The 19,532-nt window shown below is 40.5% G+C and overlaps 1 protein-coding gene across 2 annotated transcripts in view; it reads left to right on the top strand.

Annotated features, from left to right (window-relative positions):
• Positions 1-1,013: 1,013 nt before the first annotated feature.
• ppfia2 (PTPRF interacting protein alpha 2) overlaps positions 1,014-19,532 on the top strand; it is a 43,094-nt gene continuing 24,575 nt past the window's right edge. For both annotated transcript variants that reach the window (XM_035672966.1, XM_035672958.1), the window contains exons 1-7: positions 1,014-1,095; positions 4,685-4,849; positions 5,570-5,644; positions 11,272-11,382; positions 14,786-15,007; positions 16,454-16,600; positions 19,203-19,337. In XM_035672966.1, the coding sequence (XP_035528859.1) occupies positions 4,739-4,849; positions 5,570-5,644; positions 11,272-11,382; positions 14,786-15,007; positions 16,454-16,600; positions 19,203-19,337 (801 nt within the window). In that variant the 5' untranslated portion in view covers positions 1,014-1,095; positions 4,685-4,738. The remainder of the gene's footprint in view (positions 1,096-4,684; positions 4,850-5,569; positions 5,645-11,271; positions 11,383-14,785; positions 15,008-16,453; positions 16,601-19,202; positions 19,338-19,532) is intronic.

Raw genomic sequence — 19,532 nt, 5'->3', positions numbered from 1 at the left:
TTAAGTCAATAAAAGCGTCAGTATCTTGACACATTATAAGAAGACATAATGTATTTTATATGCTTGTATGCAAATTAGTTGTAGTCTGCCAGAAGGGAAACCGCCTACATCTGTGTCTGTCACTGAAGGACTGTAATATTTTCTGGGGTCATTTTTTGACCCATACTTGTCTGAAACGCCTGTGGTTGTAACCTTGATTTGGTTTAATGTGAATAGATTGCTTTTGTCTAACTTGTTTTCACTGTATGCTAGTGATCTAAATTATATTTTAATCTCAACCCATATGACCACTGTATTCATTATTTACATAGGTAGAAGTGTACTTCTATCACAGTCCGCTATTTTATTTTATTTTATTATATATATTTGACTTTACTCATATTTGAGTATGGGGGATTATTCATCATGTATTATGGAAATATTTTTTTGATAGTTGGAAATATACTATGATAGTTTTTTATACATGCATTATGCATACATTTATTGTTTTGTCAATAATAAATAAGGGGTATTAATAAGACCATAAATCAGCTACTCCAGTATAGTGTCTCACATTAGCTTATTATCGACCTACTGGTACTGGCGTAAATGGCAGCTGATGGGTAGCAAGAAATTATGGTACAGAAATGCTGCGCAAAGATAAAATGTATAATATAATAAACTATATATCTGCCAATATGTCATTGTTATTTAAAATACTGATGTAGGTCGGGCTTAAAAGTCTTCTAGAGCTTGAGCTCTAGTATTAAATTCTCATTATATATTGCTTTTAATTGCTGCTACCTTAAGAGGCATAGAAATTGCAACTGTAAGTTAGCAATTATTAGTTATTAGTGATTTGATTTTCTTCTTTATATTTTCATCGTCCAGTGCTTACAGCCAGTCACCATATAACAAACCCTGCTGCTTTATGTTGGGCTGTTGCAAAGCATTGTGTGATGCTGACCGTGATGCTGACCCATACTCTCCCTTTCTGTTTTTTTTGTTGCTCAGGAGTTTGCTGCGCTGACCAAGGAGCTGAACGCCTGCAGAGAGCAGCTGCTGGAGAAGGAGGAGGAGATTTCTGAGCTCAAAGCTGAAAGGAACAACACCAGGGTGAGGACAGCGTTGAAGCGCACCTTAAATCATTGACTAAACCGATTATATTGCCACTAATTAATCTTGGCAGTGACAACATGCCGAATTCTCTGAGACATTCAATAGTTTCTGGGCAAAGAGAGACGAGATGTTATTTTGACATTTTTAACCACATATTTACTTTATGATGATGCCTGTTTCTTCCATATCCAACCCCGTTAAGTTTGCAATTCTGCAAGTTTCTCTAAAGTTTCACAACTCGCCCCCAAATTTTCATGTCAGCCGCAACAACATCTGCACGCTGCGATAGACAGCGTCCTGAGAAAGCTTAAGCTATCTGGTGGGTACGGTTTTAAGGCTGCAGAAGCACTGAAGCAACCATGCGCACTGTCTGTTTCCAATTCCCAGACATACCTCATTAGCTCCCCACATTCTGCTGGAACATTTTTCCACTTACTTCACATGGATGGCCGCTCAACAGTAAAACTAAGTCCAAATGGCACTGATGCCCTGCAGTGTCCAGGTCAAAGTATTTGGGAGAAAAAACAACTAAAGACATTAACGGATCAGCTCGGTTTTGTGGAGCTGAAGTCTTGCATCTTCAATAAAAAACATTCCCTTTTTTGAAGCAGTAAGCACACTCTGCTGTTGACAGATAAGACTCTGTTTTCCATCCCACTGCTGATTAAGTGTGGATTTACTGTCTTGCACAATCTCTTTCTGGGCGGAGGCAGAATATTTTAGCACGACAGCGGCTGAGAAAAACGGAAAAAAGAGGGAGGTGAGGCGCAAGACACAAGGACAGACAAAAGTCATTTTCACTCTCTCACTTTATTATCACCTCAAATCTTATGATGGCCAATTACCAAGCAAACTTTAATTAAGCATGGTTTTGTTGCTGGTAGGGTTTTACAGTTCATAATTAAATCTTCGAAGGCATGTGCTGGCAGTCAGTGGACTGAGGAGCAGACAGCAGATGGAAGGACAGGTTAACTTTATTGGTTGTTTTAGATAAGCATTATAACCAAATGACACGCATGTAAATTCATGCAGAGACTTGATAAGACTGAAAAAGAGAGCAACAGATAAAGGATGAAAATATTTACAGGACAGGAGGAGACTGGCTGTTGTTGTTCTGAAGACATTACCTGAGGCAGAACTCAGTTCATTTTATGATTGATTCGATGGTGGGCATTTTGTTGAGTGTGCAGGAGTGCGCATGTAGACATGATGGCTGCTGATGAGAAAGACAGACAAGAGACGACACGCAGTCCCCTTACAGTAGAGGTCTGCACTGGGTCTCTTTTCAACCCTGCATGCACTTACTCGTACAGGATTTCCAACCGTTACCAACCACTCCTGCAGAGAGTCTGATCATTTCTGCCTGCAAAATGTTTTGTATTGAAAATCCGTCTGTCCCGCCCTGCAGGGAAAATAACACACATTCAAATTGCAATGGGAACAAAGATTGAATATAATACATTATGGATTGAGTCCCTGATTCTCTTCAAGTTTGTATTGTTTTCCATAGCAACAGATACAAACCAGATGCTGGATGCTCAGTTCATGTTACAGATTAGATTTGGATTAGGAACAGCAATTATGTTTTACTTTTGTTGCTTTATTTGGAACCATCAATGGAGGAATATGGTTAACTGGAAGCCACGTGGAATGGAAAAAGGAATAGTTCAACAATTTTGAAAAATAAATTAGCTTTCTTGAGTCAGGTGAGAAGATCAATACCGCTCTTATGTCTGTATGGTAACTATATAGCTACAGCTTGCACAGGCTCTGTCCAAAGGTAACAAAATTCAACTACCTGCACCTGTAAAGCCAAGAAATAGTCCAACACATAACCTCCCTTAACACTGCAACTTCCTGTTTTTCCCCCCCTAATTTTCGGTATGGATTAAACAAAGGAGATATAATGTGTGAATTAGTGCGCTTTAGGCAGATTTTAGGGCAGGCTAGCTTTCCCCTTGTTTTCAGTCTTTGTGCTAAGCTTAGCTAACCGGTTGCTGATTCTAGCTACCCAGAGATTTTGGCTGTTAACCTGAGCAAAATAAATGAGCAACCATTTATTTTTTGTAGATAACTAAGACCTGCAAGTGATGCACAATAGTAATGCTATTTTGTAATTTTATATCCCCAACTAAAACCAAGAGGAAATATAGAGTGTACTGGATCAATGGGTTTTAGTTGTCATTTAAATATCATTAGACCCTGATGGTTGCTCTCACCTTCATCTTCACCCCTGTACACTGCACATTCTGTTTTATTACATTAAATTGTTCCCAGTTTTCTTGAATAAATACATAATATCATGCTTACTGTGTAATGCACAGTAAGAGCTTTATAGAGCTTTGTTAAAAATGCAGTCCCTTTTAGTTCACCAGTGATCCCAAGTGGGAACTTGATTTCCTCACCAGTGGTTAACCACAGAATACATTTCATCCAGCTGCAGCCTGTTGAGCAGCCTTCAGCGGGGGATGTTTAGACTAGTGAAGCAAAGGTATGACAGGGATGAAGCCAGGGAGGTTTTTCTGGGAAAAGAATGAGAGGCTCATTTTGAGTTGGAACTTTACCCTCTAACCAGATCATTATCTTGGTGATATACTGTTATGTCCTTGGACAATGTCCGAGAGGGAATGAAGTGTTGAGATGTGCATCGCCACAAAACTGCTGCAGTGTTTTCATGATCCATTGAGTAACAAGGGGAAATGAAAGCAGATGATCACATACACTGATCTTACAATGGAACGGTAATGAATAATGTTTTATCTCTGCAGCCGATCTGGAATTCTGTCTCCCAGTCACATCCATGTTGTTTACTCCTAGTTGTTGTTGTTGTTGTTGTATTTACTTTCTTATCCTGAAGTCAACCCCTGAGCTCTGCATCTCATCTTGCCTGTCCTTGTGAAGCTCTCTGCTGGCAGTTGACTTGACATGCTACCTAGCAGCCAATTAGCATAATCCCTTTTGTGCACTGCTGGAAGGATTACAGTTACTTTTGAGCAGATTTGAAGGATTTTTGCATTTTTCATGCCTTTACACTGAAAAAGGCAGAACATGTACAGCACATTTTCCTACAAATGAAATGGGCACAATTACTGTAAATCACTGCGGTGTAATATTTTCTTAATGCACACCTGTTAAAATATCTTACATTGTGACTCTAATAACACAAATTAATGGAACTAACCATTTGTAACAATGTGGATGATGATAATTATTACTATAATTGAAGTAAACAACATGCTTTTTACCTCTGCTTCTTTGGTCTTGCTATTTTTGTTTGAGCAAGCCTGAAGAGGAATTGATCCTTGGATTACATTTGTATTATACTCATTATGTTGTTGATTTATCTTTAAGATCGAGGAGCGAGCCCAATAAAGCACACATGAATGTATTTTTCATATTATTACCTAAATTAGGTGGATCTCAAGCTGAGTTTGGGCATGCAGCAAATGTTTCTCCTTTTGGATTATTTCACATTATGCCTACGTTTTACTAGCATCTGACTTAATTATACTACTGTGAAGAAGATTTCTACTTTTCTGATGATTATGTTGATGTTAACAGAGTTTTTTTCTGTGTTCTTCTTCAGCTACTGCTGGAGCATCTGGAGTGCCTGGTGTCCAGACACGAGCGGTCGCTTCGTATGACAGTGGTCAAGCGGCAGGCTCAGTCGCCCTCAGGAGTCTCCAGTGAAGTTGAGGTCCTTAAAGCACTCAAGTCCTTGTTTGAACACCATAAAGCCCTAGATGAGAAGGTAAGTGTGCCTCCATTAGCACATCATTTAAATTTTGAGGTGTCTGCCTGAGCAGCGTGTACAATAGCATCAGGAATCAGTGTCTGCTCCTGTGTCTGGCTCTTATGTGATTTAAGTGGTTTACATTTGCTGTTTTTTCCTGGTATGATTTTTAATTTTCAATTCATCCTCTCTTCTAAAAGCCATCATTTATAAAGCATGTCCAATGGCATGCTGTTCAAGGGAATAAAAGCTGCCTTGTGCAGCTGGGGGGCGGGGGGGGCATCGCGACTCGGACTCCAGCTAACTTCTAATCCAGGATCAACCTCCTCTGAGATCTGGCATCCTGTTTGGCCACAGCAGCAGCGGTGCACGGTCACCACACGGTGCAAGTAATTGCTCCATCACAGCCACGACAATCCTAGAAGAAGATGCTCTAAATTTCTCTGAGTTCACAGAGGAAGAGAGGAGTGTAGGAGGGGAATCTCCTCCCAGCAACTGGTGCTTTAAAAGCAATAAAAGCCTCATATCGCTGCTTTGAAGCCACAGCAAAGTGTTATTGTGAGGATAAGGGAGGAAAAGAGGACAGCTCTTTCTGCTGCAGCAGCAGGGCTTCTTTTCTGCTGTGTTTAACCTCTGATTGCCTGGAATCTAAACACTAGTCGCTGGGGGGGGCAGCTGCAATCTGCACATGTTAAGGCAGATCATGATACATATTTGTTTTTTTATTTTTATTCCCAGGTAAGAGAGAGACTACGGGTGTCACTGGAGAGGGTGTCTGCCTTGGAGGAGGAGCTCACAGCAGCCAATCAGGAGGTAAGATAATGAATGTTGTAATCCTTACAGTTGTATCCTCAATTCCTCAATGGTGATGGATGTGCATATATATTGTGAGTACATAAGTAATTACAGCAACAAAATTACACCAAATACTAAAACTCCCAACACTAAAAACAATTTAATAGAGAAATAGAAATTGTAACAGGATGTTAGATTAAATTTGTACAACTAAAGGTTACATTTCAGATTGAAAATGGAGTGTGACAAATACTGAAATATGGAAACATGTTGCATGAATAGGATTGCATGAATAGGATTGCATTATATCTTAGATGTGCAGATGTACATAGTTAGCTGTTTGATTGTCAGAATGTTTCACTTAAAAGAAATAAGAAAACTATATAAAAGAAAATACAAATGTGTAGACACTGTACATTCAAACATGTGTCCAATTTACAGAACAAATGTACAGGATTATTTACTGCTCCTTTATGTGGATGTAAATCGAATGCATGGTGTCAAGATGTGTCCAGGATTTTGTATCAACTCCAAAAACCCCAAAACAGCCAGAGCACCTCTGCGTGATTTACTCACCCTCGAACAACATAAAAAAAATAACATTGTGCACATGAGTGGCTGAGGTACAGCTCTGACAGAAGAGTGGCCACTTTCGCCATGGTGGCCTAACTCTTTCTCAACCTCCTTGCTCAGGCGGGCAGAAGTGCCAGAGCAGCTCTTACACTGCAGATGGTCCTGTTCCAGCTGAGAGAAAAAAAACCCTCAGGCTGGCACTTCACAGCCTGTCAGACATGCCAGTCTGACACTCAGGCCTAGAATAAAAGTCGGTAAGGAGAGGAGGAAAAGGAGAGAAAGGGGAGTGAAAAGCAGAGGGAGGGGAGGGGAGTGGGTGGAAGGACAGACAGCGAGATGGAGTCGGAGAGGAGAGAGGAGGAAATGCAAAAAGAGCAAAGAAGCAGAAGACAGAAATAGAGTTGGCAGGTGGGAAGCAGAGGCAGGTTGTGTGTGGAGGTGTGTGTGTGTTAATGAGGTGCAGTTGGTCAGAGCACATCTGACAAGGTGTGGAGACAAGAGGATGAAGGCTTAAGACAAACTGTGATGATGTGTAAGTAGATGAACGGGTTGATTGTGGTCTGAAGCCAAAGATTAGACGGTGTAGGATCTGAGCACAAAGGGGGAGAGTGGGGGAAAAAAAGGATTGAACAGTTAAAAAAATAATGTGACAGGCTGCTGGTTCCCAAAGCTGTCTCTCATTTTTCTTTTACAGCTATTGGACAAAGTCTGCTTTTTAAACTGTAAAGTCCCTGACAGACATCTCAGTGGAGGACGTAGCACTTTGAAGAGTTTTCTCACATCACACAGCCAAGGTTAGAAAGACCGTACAGTACATCTGTGAGGCTGTCTGTCATAAATGGTTAACACTACACTTGTCAGTACGGCGGGCAGATGAGTGATTGGACCTTGAGGTGGCTAAACCTTCTTTGCCGAATAAAAATGTCGATGCCTCAGGAACTCTAGGGAGGCGCACGGAGTCAGTAGCTGGCCAACCGGTAATTGATTTGTGATGGAGGTCTGGTATGAGTCCCTTCTCCCTGCGGGGCTTTAGACAACACGACCATGCCTGATGTAATCATCGGCCTTTGACCTCACGCAGTCACAGGTGTTTAAGTGGCCACACACTGATTACTGCTGGTGATTGCAATTTGCTGTTATGGAACAAACTGTAATTCAGACTGCGTTGGAATCTATCTGGTGATAAATTGTTGTTATTTATAGGGGACAATGGGCATTAATCAACACTGTGACACATTTGAAAAAAACTTTCAAAATAAAACTGCCAGACATATCTCAACAGCTAATTTGCACCTATTGTCTCATCACAATTAGAAATTGACAAAACAGATTAATATTTATATAAATAAATAACAGAAAAATGTTATCCTAAATAAAGCTGACATACTAATACTTAGTAAAATGTTCTATTCTCAGGCAAAGGTTATTTCCATTGGTAGAAGTTAAGTGCATTTTGTCACCTCTGGCATTTGCCTTTGTTTTCTCAGAGGTGACCACATCTCTCCATCAGTTCAATACACTGGCTTAAAGGAGGAAGAGCCATTGGGTGCATAATCTATGCATTAGTAAAGCCCATGTATTGTTTAAAATGAACATACTGATAAATAATATCTTAATGGGGATATTAATTTGATTTGTAATGGACCCCTCGTGTGTATTAGAAAAAGTTTGTATGTGTGCATTAGAAAAAATAAATTACGCTTAATGTAGAAAGTTTGGGACCAGTTTGAAACAAACTTTACACTCAATAGTCATGTTAATCAGCAACACTCCAAAAAATGTCCATATCATTAATTCATTTTTATCTATTATTGAATCCAAAAAGTCTTTAAAGCCCCTGAAAATCAGATTTATATTGAGTATTACTTTATAACAGAAAATATGTATGATGAAATAAGTAAAAATCACATTCAAAGTGCAGAAAAACTGCTGTGTTAGAATTTAACGCTCAGTTTGATTGACAGTGGCCTGTCAGCATGAGCAAACAACTGTCATCTGATTTGATTCAAATACTGCTATATCCTGACTGATGCCCAGAAGTGCGTGACATTTTGTGACACTTTTTTTCCAACTGAGTGCCAGCCGATTCAAAACAAGAAGAACACAGATAAAACAGAAAAGCCATAACTCTCAAAAACAAAACTGTTGAAACTTTGGCTGAGTTTTATGTTTATGTAGGACCAAGTAAAAAAGCTAATTGAGAAAATAGCTTTTTTAAACCAAATCTGACAGAAAAAATAGACTTAATTTTAGAAATTTCTGTTGGAAAAGGTTGTTTTTTTTAGGACTCAATATTAGACAGACTACTAACTTTTACATCTTTCCTACAAGAATTCTATATCACAGGCAAATTTAAGCAGACAATATGAATTTAGTATTTGCACATTTTTCCAAAGCGTGCGGTTGATTGTAATTTAAGCGCATTGCAGCAGAGACTTGCATGCCCCCAGCTCTCACCTTGACAAAATCAATCTTTTATACTCTAAGAACCCCCCCGACCCTCCCGTCACTCCTCCTCACATTTGTCCAATTTCTCCTCCATCACATTACTTCCGACAGTCTCCATCCAACACAGAAGTGCTAAAGAGGGGTAAGAAAATCAGGATGCAGGCCCATCTCGTGCTACCTTTCCGTCAGATGTCTGCCTTTGATGAGAGGTACATCAGCAACATCAAAAAGAAATGATAGGCGGCATGTTCATTTTGCATCTGGCAAACTTCTCCTTTCTTTAATTTCCGAGCTGGAGATGCATCTGTAGCACTCCATTCATCATTTGTTGTTCCTTTATGTCACGGGTGGTGTTAGTGTTTGATCTCTGAGCTGGAGAAATTACAGACAATCTCGGAATAATGGTACGGAAACATACAGAGGCATAATTATGCCCTTGTTAAAAATAATGAACGGAGACGTTCTGTAGTCGGTGTGCAACTGCGGAGAAGAAACCAAGCTGTTGCTGGCGAAGTCTGAGGCCAAGCTTAATGTAAGGTTAAACCTTGCCATAGTGGATGGGAGAAAATCATATTTTACTGCCCCGCTCTCCGCCACTTTAAAGAAGTCCTGACATCAATTGACTCTCACTATGATGAGGGCAGGTTAGAGTTTAAACCAGATCATGTCAAAGTCACTTGAGAGCATTGTTTGTTTTATCGACAGTCGTGTCATTGATTGTTCCGAGGCTCCCTTCCCCTCTGTTGTTCAGAGAAATGCAATTTTCTCCATTCATGTAGAGATTTTTAAAGTTCCCAGCCTATTTGTTCTGAACAAAAATGACCTTCCAGTAACTGTATAATCAACTGTTTTTGAAGCAAACAAACACAATTCCATTAATGTGTGTGTCTAATAACAGATAGAGTAGCTGGGAAACTACAAAAAAGAGGAAAACATGCAGATTTGAGAGCCCAGGCTGATTCAGAGCTTTTGAATACTGAGAGTGGAGCCAGCATGATGCAGCTTTAATCACATCATGCTAACAGCACGATACATGTACTGTAGTTGTTTTTGGTTTTTGTAGTTTCTTCTATGCTAGTGTAGGAAAAGGGAGTGGATATTTTGTTTTTGGTTTATTTTTTTAAAGAGAAGAGACATCCCAGCGGGGTTGAGTGGACTACTTTCTGGGACTGTTTGACTCTTAAAAGGGAAATTCTGATTTCATACGGTACAAACAATACAACTTGGGTCGTATTTTGGTAGTCTTGGCCATTCAAAATAATATTCATTCAACATTGCATTCACGGCAACAACAGTAAAGTCAAGTCAGACAGGGCAAAAAACACAAGTAGTCAAATTATCCTCTTAAACAAATCTGCAGTAACTGGTTTTTAAACATAATTTTTCTCACAGTTACCTTCAAATAAAGTGGTTTAGATCATTTGGTTAAAGTCTTTTTGTTAAATACCTGGCCAATCGTCACTGCTTTCTTGACTTTGACTTAGTGATCTAATCTCAGCAATTATTGTGGTGAATACAATCTTATCATAATCAATAGTAATCACTGCCAAAAGTATGAAAACAAAACCTAAGTTGCAATAAACTTGAATTGCCCTGTAATAATGATGGCTAATTCCTTGGGTTTTCAATTTGTCACAACGTGGATCAAGATTGGGGGGGGAAAGGGGTGACCACATAAGATTTGAAACTTGATAGTTTATTTTATGTAGCAAAAAGAGAAAAAGGACTGAAAGCTAACAAAAAAGCATGTAAGAGGGAAAAGAGAGGGAGACAGGCTCGCTGCCACCAGTTTGTGTAGAATAGTGAGGCAGACGGTCCAGGTGAACTGAATCTTCTTGATAGCCCAGCTCCACCCTGCAGACTCCTGCAGGGAGAGGCTTGACACACCTGGGGTGGGACTCACACTGTAGCTGTATTATTTGACAATTTACTGCAATGTGTTTTCCAAAGCTGCACTTTAACGACAAAGAAGTTTCACAATAAGTTGGCGCTTTTGGTAGGTCATTTTTAGTGCTTCACGTTACTATCTTACTCCCAGGAGTTTCAGATTCTGGAAAGTCTTGTTTTGGAGGCACCACAAAGTCTCAGGGGCTTCACATTGTTTATGAGAGACAAGTAGCAGCGAAGCGCACTGTCTGCGTTTCTCTTCTCCATTATAAGGAGAGTGATAATCACATGGTGTCTGTCAAGGAAGAACCTAATTATTGTTGTTGTCGGTCACCCATCTGACAGGATTATGACTTTAAGATAGTTGCTTAAGGTGGTGAAACAAGACACGAGGTCCGCAGAACATGATAATTATAGTGATTGTATCAGTGCTCAAGTGCTTCCAGCTTCATGTTGGTTAAAGCCATGTTCAATAAATTCCTGTAGAGAGGGACATACTGTAATTTAGTATTGCATAAGAGAGAAACATGACTAGTTAACTGGGGGTTGCAGTTATGTATTTATGCTAATCAAACATTGAGGTTTCAACAGGTTCTGCTCGTGTTGCAAAGCCACATTTTAAAGTCTGACTTTTTTTTTTTATCTCAGCTCTCTTAACTCCCAACATATGTATATGCAGGTATTCTGATATTGTGCCAATTTCAGCTCTAATGTGTGCACTTTTGACCATCCTGCAGATTGTGGCCTTACGGGAACAAAATGCTCACATTCAGAGAAAAGTGGCTTCCGGAGACGGAGGAGAGGACATACTGGAGGGCAGTGAAGCTCAGCAGAAGGTCCATGGCAAGGTGAGCCTCCATCTTAAAATAGGGCACAATCTGTACGTGTATTTTTTAAAATAAATATATATAATTTTTATATATAGTAGTAGTATAGTTATCCTCAGTCGTCTCTATGGTCCTGAAGACAGCTTAAGCTTTATATATTACACCAATTTACACAATATTAATCATGCACATATTTAACTGTCCTTTAAGCACGGATCTTTCATTTATCATCTTCTGATATCTTCTATGTCAAAGTCACACCAGTTGCAATCATCATTTTGTGTACATGTCTGGTGGTAATAAACAAATAATTCATGCATGTTAACGTCCTCCTGGAGTAAGTTTTTTTTGATCATACATTAGCTCTGCTGGTGTTCTGAAGGTGACCCACAGTCAGATGAGAGCTCTTGCTGTGACCCCAGTCTCTCCCATTATGCAGGAGCACACGTGGACCTGCAGAGCTGAATACAAATTTGCCTCTTATTATAAATTTAAAGAGAGAAGGTGTAACGGCATCCACATTTACTAGATCATACAGGAACAGAGACTGCATCAGAACCCAAAACAACCAACCCCAAATCCCAAAGCAGACCTGCGAAATCCTCTTTACATGCAGACAGCAGCATCTACATCTTACAGAGGATACCTGGGTAGATCAATGGAGATGCTATTACTAGGCTGGTCTGCTGCAGAAGGAGTGGGGGAGTTGGGTGAGGGATGTCGGGAGGTAAGAAGATGAAGAGTGTGTTGTGCAGAGGGATAGGCTAATGAGAAGACAGCTATTGTCTGCCCTGTTTTGTGAAGATAAAGGGAGTGAATATGTACGTGTGTTTTTATTTGTGTGCGTGTGTTAACTGCTAAACGGCGCGAATGAGAACTAGTTATTCGGTGTCGCTGCCGTCACGGGGACTGACAGACGTGTCTGGGGGGGGGGAGTGATGACCCTGATCTGTAGGACCGACGTCGTCTCGGAAGGCACAGTCCTCTCCACCTGATTTGCACGTGTCCCTTTGGTCATTAATGTGACAGGAGGAGAGAGGTCAGTGAGAGGGGAAGAAGGAGTGAAGAGGGAGAAAGGAGGGAATAAAAGAGCAGCTCTTGAAGTGCATATTGACCCATGGAGCTCTTAAACCTTTAGCATAGACCTGGATCTGCCTGATAACCAGCTAATACAGTCTGACAGATGAGGCCTGCTGCTTCACCATTTTCATTTTTCATCCAGTAAATATCCAGCCACTGGGCTGTTGCTGGATTAGTTTCATAGCCCATCACTCTTAGAACAGATTTACCTTTCACTTTTTGTAAAACAGTCACCCCACTGCTGGTGTTATTGTTTTCACTGGATATAAACTGGATAGAAAGATGCTATGTAGGCTATATAGCTCATTCTTTCTTAGCTGCATTGATTTTATTAATGTTGCACTGGGTTTTATTTAACATTAAACTGCGAACTGTGAGCAGGGCATTATAGTGTCATAAAATGCTATGTGTGATTCAACAAGAAGTACACGATGAAGTATTTATTTTTATGTACAATTAGAAATGCTGCACTATAACTACAGTTGTCCAATAAATCCCTCTGTATGAAGTGGCATTAAATGGTAGTACTTACAATTTTAAGGTACCTATACTTCCCTTAAGGAAGTATAAGTGCCGTAGCAAATTTTATTTTCATTTTTAAAGTTTTGAGAATTATGAATCTGCACTCAGGCAAGTGTATGACATTCTGTTGTATAGTTCTATCATAGACTGTGACATGACAGGGTAACCCACAAACCTCACTGTGAACACATACCAGAGGGATTATTCAGTAGAAAATAGTCCTAACTCCATTGTTTCTTGAAAAACCAAGAGACAAACAAACCTGACTGACCTCCACTGTATTGGTGGGGCAGTAGAGACAGATAATTTGGGCAAATAGAAACCAAAACTCTGCTTGGCTAGACGAGGGGTAAGTGAGAAAATGTGTTTTGTGATTTAAATGAACTGACCCCTTTAAAATGTGTCTGCTCGTGTGGACGCAAAACTTTATCTAAACTCTTGCAGCCTTTAAAAAAGATTGGCCATTTAAACTTTCTTAAAAAACAGGTGCCCTAATGTTACAAGACTGTGAAATTAGGACAATAATGGGAGCCACAGTTCAATAATGTATCATTGTGGGGCTGTTGAGACATTTTGCAATAAAGTCGAGCTAAATCCTTAAAGTTGGTCCTTTTTATGAGAGCGGCCCAGTGCCCGAGCACTGGTATTAAAATCAGTGGCGTGATTTAGTGGGTCTTGTTCCCCTGCTCGGGTGAATCATTGATCACAGGCAGCAGGCGGAGAGGGCCAATTAGGTTTGTCCTCACAGATGGATGGCCGAGGACGAGCAGCTGGGCCTGATGCAGGAGAGAGATGGAGAATGAGGATATCACTTTTCCTCAATCTTCACCTCCACCTGTGATACAGTAATTGCATTTGAACATAAAGAGAAAGCTTTGTTATTTAAAAGCTGCGTTCAGTGCTGTCAGTGGAAGTATGTCATTTAGTCGTGATAATAGAGTTGTTTTCTGGTGCGTTATTCTCGGCTCTAAACCTCTGTGCAATTTGGATCTCTCTGGCATCCCCCCCTAATTAATCTACCTCATGCAGAGACCAGGGGGGTGGCTGCACAGAGCTAGAACTCAGCAAAATCTAATCATATTACTAATGCAAGTGTCAAAGCAATTTTTCCAATGGTGTCTGGAGTGATTCTCAGTCACCCAGTCTTTGTCACCGTCCAAAATCAAAGCAAGGAAACAGCTAAAGCCTTGAGCTCCTGAACTCAAATTTATTAGAGTGCTAATGTGTGTAACTCTCAAAAGAAGAAATGGTATCTGAAGTGGGAGCAAGGCTGATTTCTCAAGGATCGCTTTAATACAGCACAAGAAAGCCAGGACATGACAGGAAATCAGAAAACAGTTCTTTATTCAGCTAATTTTTAATCTTGCCAATGTCTCTAGTCACAGTCTAACTTTTGTTTCTTTTATTAGATTTTTCCAATTAAGTTTTTAAAAAGAGAAATCTGTATAAGAAAGTGGTGTGAATGGCAAATATGACATTGATTTATTTTTTTCATCCAGTGTAAACTAAATGGTGCCTATTATAAGACATTAAACAAAACGCACATGTACAAATCCATTAATTTTAGATGACCAAGGACAAGGACTAAAATTTTTGTCTTTAACAACACCAAGATCAGAAAAAACACTGCTTCTCAGTAATACCTATCTGCCTTAATTGCTGCAAAAGTTTTTATCTGAGCAGTTATAGAAGAAGTTATATTGTATACAATACTAATACATGGTGGTCACCAGGTCATTTGATTTGTATGTGTTTTCTTAGCTTTGGCTTTCTAAACTGAAGTTAAAGTTGCTGTCCCCTGCTTTTCTCATCTCTCCCCCAGCGTCTGTCCAACGGCTCTCTGGAGTCGGCCCATGAGGCGAGCCAGGTGGTGGAGCTGCAGGACCTGCTGGAGAAGCAGAACTACGAGCTGGCCCAGATGAAGGAGCGCATGTCCTCCCTCTCCTCACGGGTCTCCGAGGTGGAGCAGGAGCTGGAGACCGCCCGCAAGGACCTCATCAAGTCAGAGGAGATGAACAACAAGTACCAGAGGGACATCAAAGAGGTTACAGCACACACACATTTGCAAGGGAATAACGGTTGCAAGAGAGACATCAAAGAAGGCTAGCAGTGGCCTAAAAAAGCTTCTATTAGCATGTACTCTCACACTTTCCCTTCCTCTCCATGACTGTATGCTTCTGTCATAACACAAACATATTCACACGCAATTCTAGGCACACTGCTTCCTTGAAGTACAAAAAAAAAGCCTTTATTTTAATGTCTTTCTCAAACAATCACACACAAGCAGGTGAATCCTATAAATATTCTTGCAACATGCAAACAGACAGACTCCAGTAGGCATAAACACTTCACAAGGACACACACTAACACTTAAAATAAAAATAAAAAACCTCCAAGAAGAACAAGCAGCTGTCTCTGCATCTGCCACTGTTTGTTCCTTGAACACTATTTCATGCTGGAGTGTCGACACGTAAAGCACAAAACCAGCCAGCTAAATGGCAGTTTTCTGGAGAGATTAGAATGTTTGTGTCATAAATTGGCAATTAAGATCCCAATCATAAACCCATTCAGTATACGTCTGTGCGAGGTGCATGCCAGTGAAGTGGACGGGATATGAATATAAGCTGATCCCCCTATAGCCTTTGGGCTGAAATTGCTATTGATTGTTAACGATGCAGGCTGTGGCCGGGCAAACACGGCCTCATCGGACTGACCCAGTGTTTTTACCCTGCACTGCCTCCTCTGAGAGCCACACTTTATTCAGCTCTCCCAGTGACTACTATTTTTTTGTGTGGTTTTTAAACCACATGCGCTTGCATGGGTTTGTGCCTGCAGCAATTCTCCATGCAGGAAATTAACTTTCAGAGTTTCAGAGATAATGTTGCCTTCATGAGGGGCAACCTTGTTTCATGTCAGCAGTATAAGATACAAATCACAGCTGCGTGTTTGTACGTTATTAAGCTTTATTGTTTTTTGTCTCGTTTGGTATTTGACTTGTTGTTCGTGTAGATATACAATGGTCATGTTGTATATGGAGCTAATCTTTATTTTGTCAACTTGTAGCTCTTCTTTGTGTTTACAATTCAACTTCAGTAACTGTTTGAGGGCTTCTGGACATGTTGTAATTTTAGTTTTTGTACTAATGACATTCAGCTGCATATTTCAGTAGGCCACAAGCTGTGATGAGAACATTCTGCACACTTGTTTTAGACATTAATAACTATTTGTATAATTCATGTTTTGTAGTGCGATATAAATCAAACCTGTGCAGATATTAAATTGCAAAATGTATGTTTGCAAAAATACTAGAAATTAGAGCTGCAGATGATTTACGGCAAGTTCTGTGAGCAAAAAAAGCTGAAATTTAAGACAAATCTAAGCAGCAACCAGAAACACACTTTATTCTTTTAAATAGTAATCAGTGAAGGGGGAATTTTAGTTTTAGGAATGCTCTCACCTTCACTGACTCTGTGTGTGTGTCCGCACACAGGCCATGTGTCAGAAGGAGGACATGGAGGAACGGATCGTGACATTGGAAAAACGCTACCTGAGCGCCCAACGGGAGTCCACCTCGGTGCACGACATCAACGACAAACTGGAGAACGAGTTGGCCAATAAGGAGGCGTTCCTTCGACAGGTCTGTATAATCCAATGAGTGTATATGAGATCCAAGTCACTGATCATCAATCCTGAGAGATTATTAAAATGCTTTGTGTTTTCCAGTTCTGTTTACTTCAAAAACGTTAATGATTATTTTATTTGTCAGACTGAGTTGTAGGTGGCTGCTAAAATGGACTATTCATAGCTGATATGCCCAACATTTTTTTTTTCAACAATTTGACTAAATTCACAAAAGAATAAAACATGCAGGCAGCTGGTTATGTAATATAGATGGTTCCTGTCAGTTAAAGAGCCCTTAGAGCTGATCTACAGAGGTTTGGCAATGAGAAACCTTCTTGACATTGTGTCAAATAATGTCAGAGGAAATTACTACTGAGGAAGGAACTTTCATGGTTTCAGTTAAGTATTTACTTTTAGCAGATGCACATGGCTCAAAGTCATCCTCAGAACTGATGCAATGCTGTCAATATGATCAAACCATGGTACAGATTTATTCTCCTTTTTGATGATCCTTTGTGATTCATTGGAGCCAATTACATAAATTGTCTGGCCATACAAGATTGAGTGACATTTCCATGTGTACAGGCTTAAGCACCAGCTGAGCTCTGGAGGAAAGGATGTCACACTAATATTAGCAGAAGTAATCACGGGCACGCACAGACACCATGAGACACACAAGCACCCCTTGGCTTTGCTATGAAGAAAGTTTCTCACACACCAACCAATGACGCTTATTTGCTGCCTTACATGATCGATATTACTCTCATATGCATTTATAAGGCTACAACCAGCAGCCATGTAGTTTAGCTTAGCAGGGGGGAACAGCTAACTTGGCTCTGTCCAAAGGTATCAAAGTCTCCCTACCAGCACCCTTTTAAAACTCACTAATTAACACATTATTTCTTGATGATTTAGTTTGTGCAAAAACTGAAAGGTAAAAATTAAAATTTGCTATTTTACGGTTGGGAGCAATAACTTCCTGGAGTCTCCGCTGGTTGCCTGGCAACTGCTTCCTACAAATAAATACTTTAGACAGAGCCAGGTTAGCTGTTTCCCCCCGTTTCCTGTCTTTATACTAACCTAAGCTAACTGGCTGCTGGCTTTAGTTGCATATTTATTGTACAGACACAAGAGTGGTATCAATCTTCAGCCATTTTATTGAGCATTTAATTTCTGAGTCAAGATTTCCCCTTTTGGCTTGTACACAACCGGTCATAAGCACCTCATCGAGTTGACTTCAAGACCACTCTACAAAATAAATGCATCCAGAAACCCCCTCAGAACGTACAGAAATAACCCTTCAAAGACTTTGGGTTTAAGCTCCTGCTACCGCACACAAACACACTTCCTCGCTGTAATGAGTTTACTTGTTATTGTGCCAGGAGCTGAACCCCGGGATCTGGACGCTGATGTTTGAAGATGAGTTGTTCAGGGGGATGTAGGCTTGGCCATTGGTACAGAGGGATGATTGGATGAGAAGAAATTGCAAGCAAAAAAGGCAAAAAAGATGGATGGAAGGGCACCTAGGAAGGATATTGCAGACAAAAACTGTAATGCTTCCCCCAGTGTCATCTCAGACACCAATGGGATGGTGATATGGGTAAAGACAGAAAATATCACTGACACACACAACACAACAGCCCTGGCCCACTCCAGTCTAATTATTGCATATTGAGCTGCCAGGCCCGATGCTTTGGGGAGCAGAGCATCTGTCGCTGATGGCAAAGGCTGCCAAGCCAGCCCCCCAAAAAAGAGTCTTAAAACTGATCAGGGCCTCGAGCAAGGCAGGGAGGAAAGTCTTAACACGCAACCGGGAAATACAAGTCACTTGGTGGCAGCTTCACTGAGAGCTGGGTTTGATTTCCATCTTTATAATGGCAAGTACTATATCTGAATGCCTAATCAGGGCAATTACCGGTATCTGCTGAGTAAAAGTTGCCACTGTCACTCTTGGCAAGTGCAGAGCCGCTGCTATTCTGACTCTGTTATGGTGCTATTTTGAAAAAGGGTTGAGGCACATTGCCAGAGCCTTCACTAGCCAGTCCTCCTTCTAAAGACGGATATCTGTGAATCTATTTCCTACCAGGGCGATGATGTTCTGCTGACATTCAAATGGAAAATAAGGAAGAGATTCACAAAAGAGTTTTTTATATTATGTGCCAGGACAGAGGGGGATAAAACACAAATACTGTAATCTATCGTTTATTACGTCAACTGCACAGAAAAGCAGGCTATTGCGTAAAACCCTTTATTGCTAATTTTACTGTACTTTTTATCATATTTTAGTGAAATCTGCTCCAGTTTTATTTGGCTGTTGCTACTGTTTGCTGTTATTGCAAGCTCAACACATCATGTTTGCCTGTCGTCTTCATCCAGAGTAATGTATTTTTCAGCAGGACTTATTCCATCAGTACAAATTGTTTAACAGAAACCACAAACAATTCTCACTTATTGATTCCAATCGGTTCTACTCGAAGCATTCTTTCTTTCATTCTAGGTAATGGGATTAAAATTCAGTCAAATGTTACTACATTTTATTTGGAGGATTTACTGTACGTCATATCTCTTAGACCTTATGAATGACTACCTGCTGATGTGGACGACGTTTGTGTGTACAGATGGAGGAGAAGAACAGGCAGCTACAGGAGAGGCTAGAGCTCGCAGAGCAAAAGCTCCAGCAGACCATGAGGAAGGCCGAGACGCTGCCGGAAGTAGAGGCTGAGCTGGCCCAGAGGATAGCAGCCCTCACCAAGGTAGGAACACACACACACACATACACACACACACACACACACAAAAACACACATACTGTTGACACATTCCCACAGATGCCCTCGTCTCTAGATTGTCTTCTATACCTGTGTGTAAGTGTGCACTCGGTGTCATGTCATGACGTTTCAACATGTCCCTCTCCTCTTCCTCGGCCACATAGTCTGACTCCAGCTCCT

Source organism: Morone saxatilis, unplaced genomic scaffold (assembly GCF_004916995.1).
Source record: "Morone saxatilis isolate NCDOM2014 unplaced genomic scaffold, NCSU_SB_2.0 Contig10, whole genome shotgun sequence".
NCBI lineage: Eukaryota > Metazoa > Chordata > Actinopteri > Moronidae > Morone > Morone saxatilis.
The sequence above is the reverse complement of the archived record's forward strand: the minus strand, read 5'-3'. Positions and strand labels throughout refer to the sequence as shown.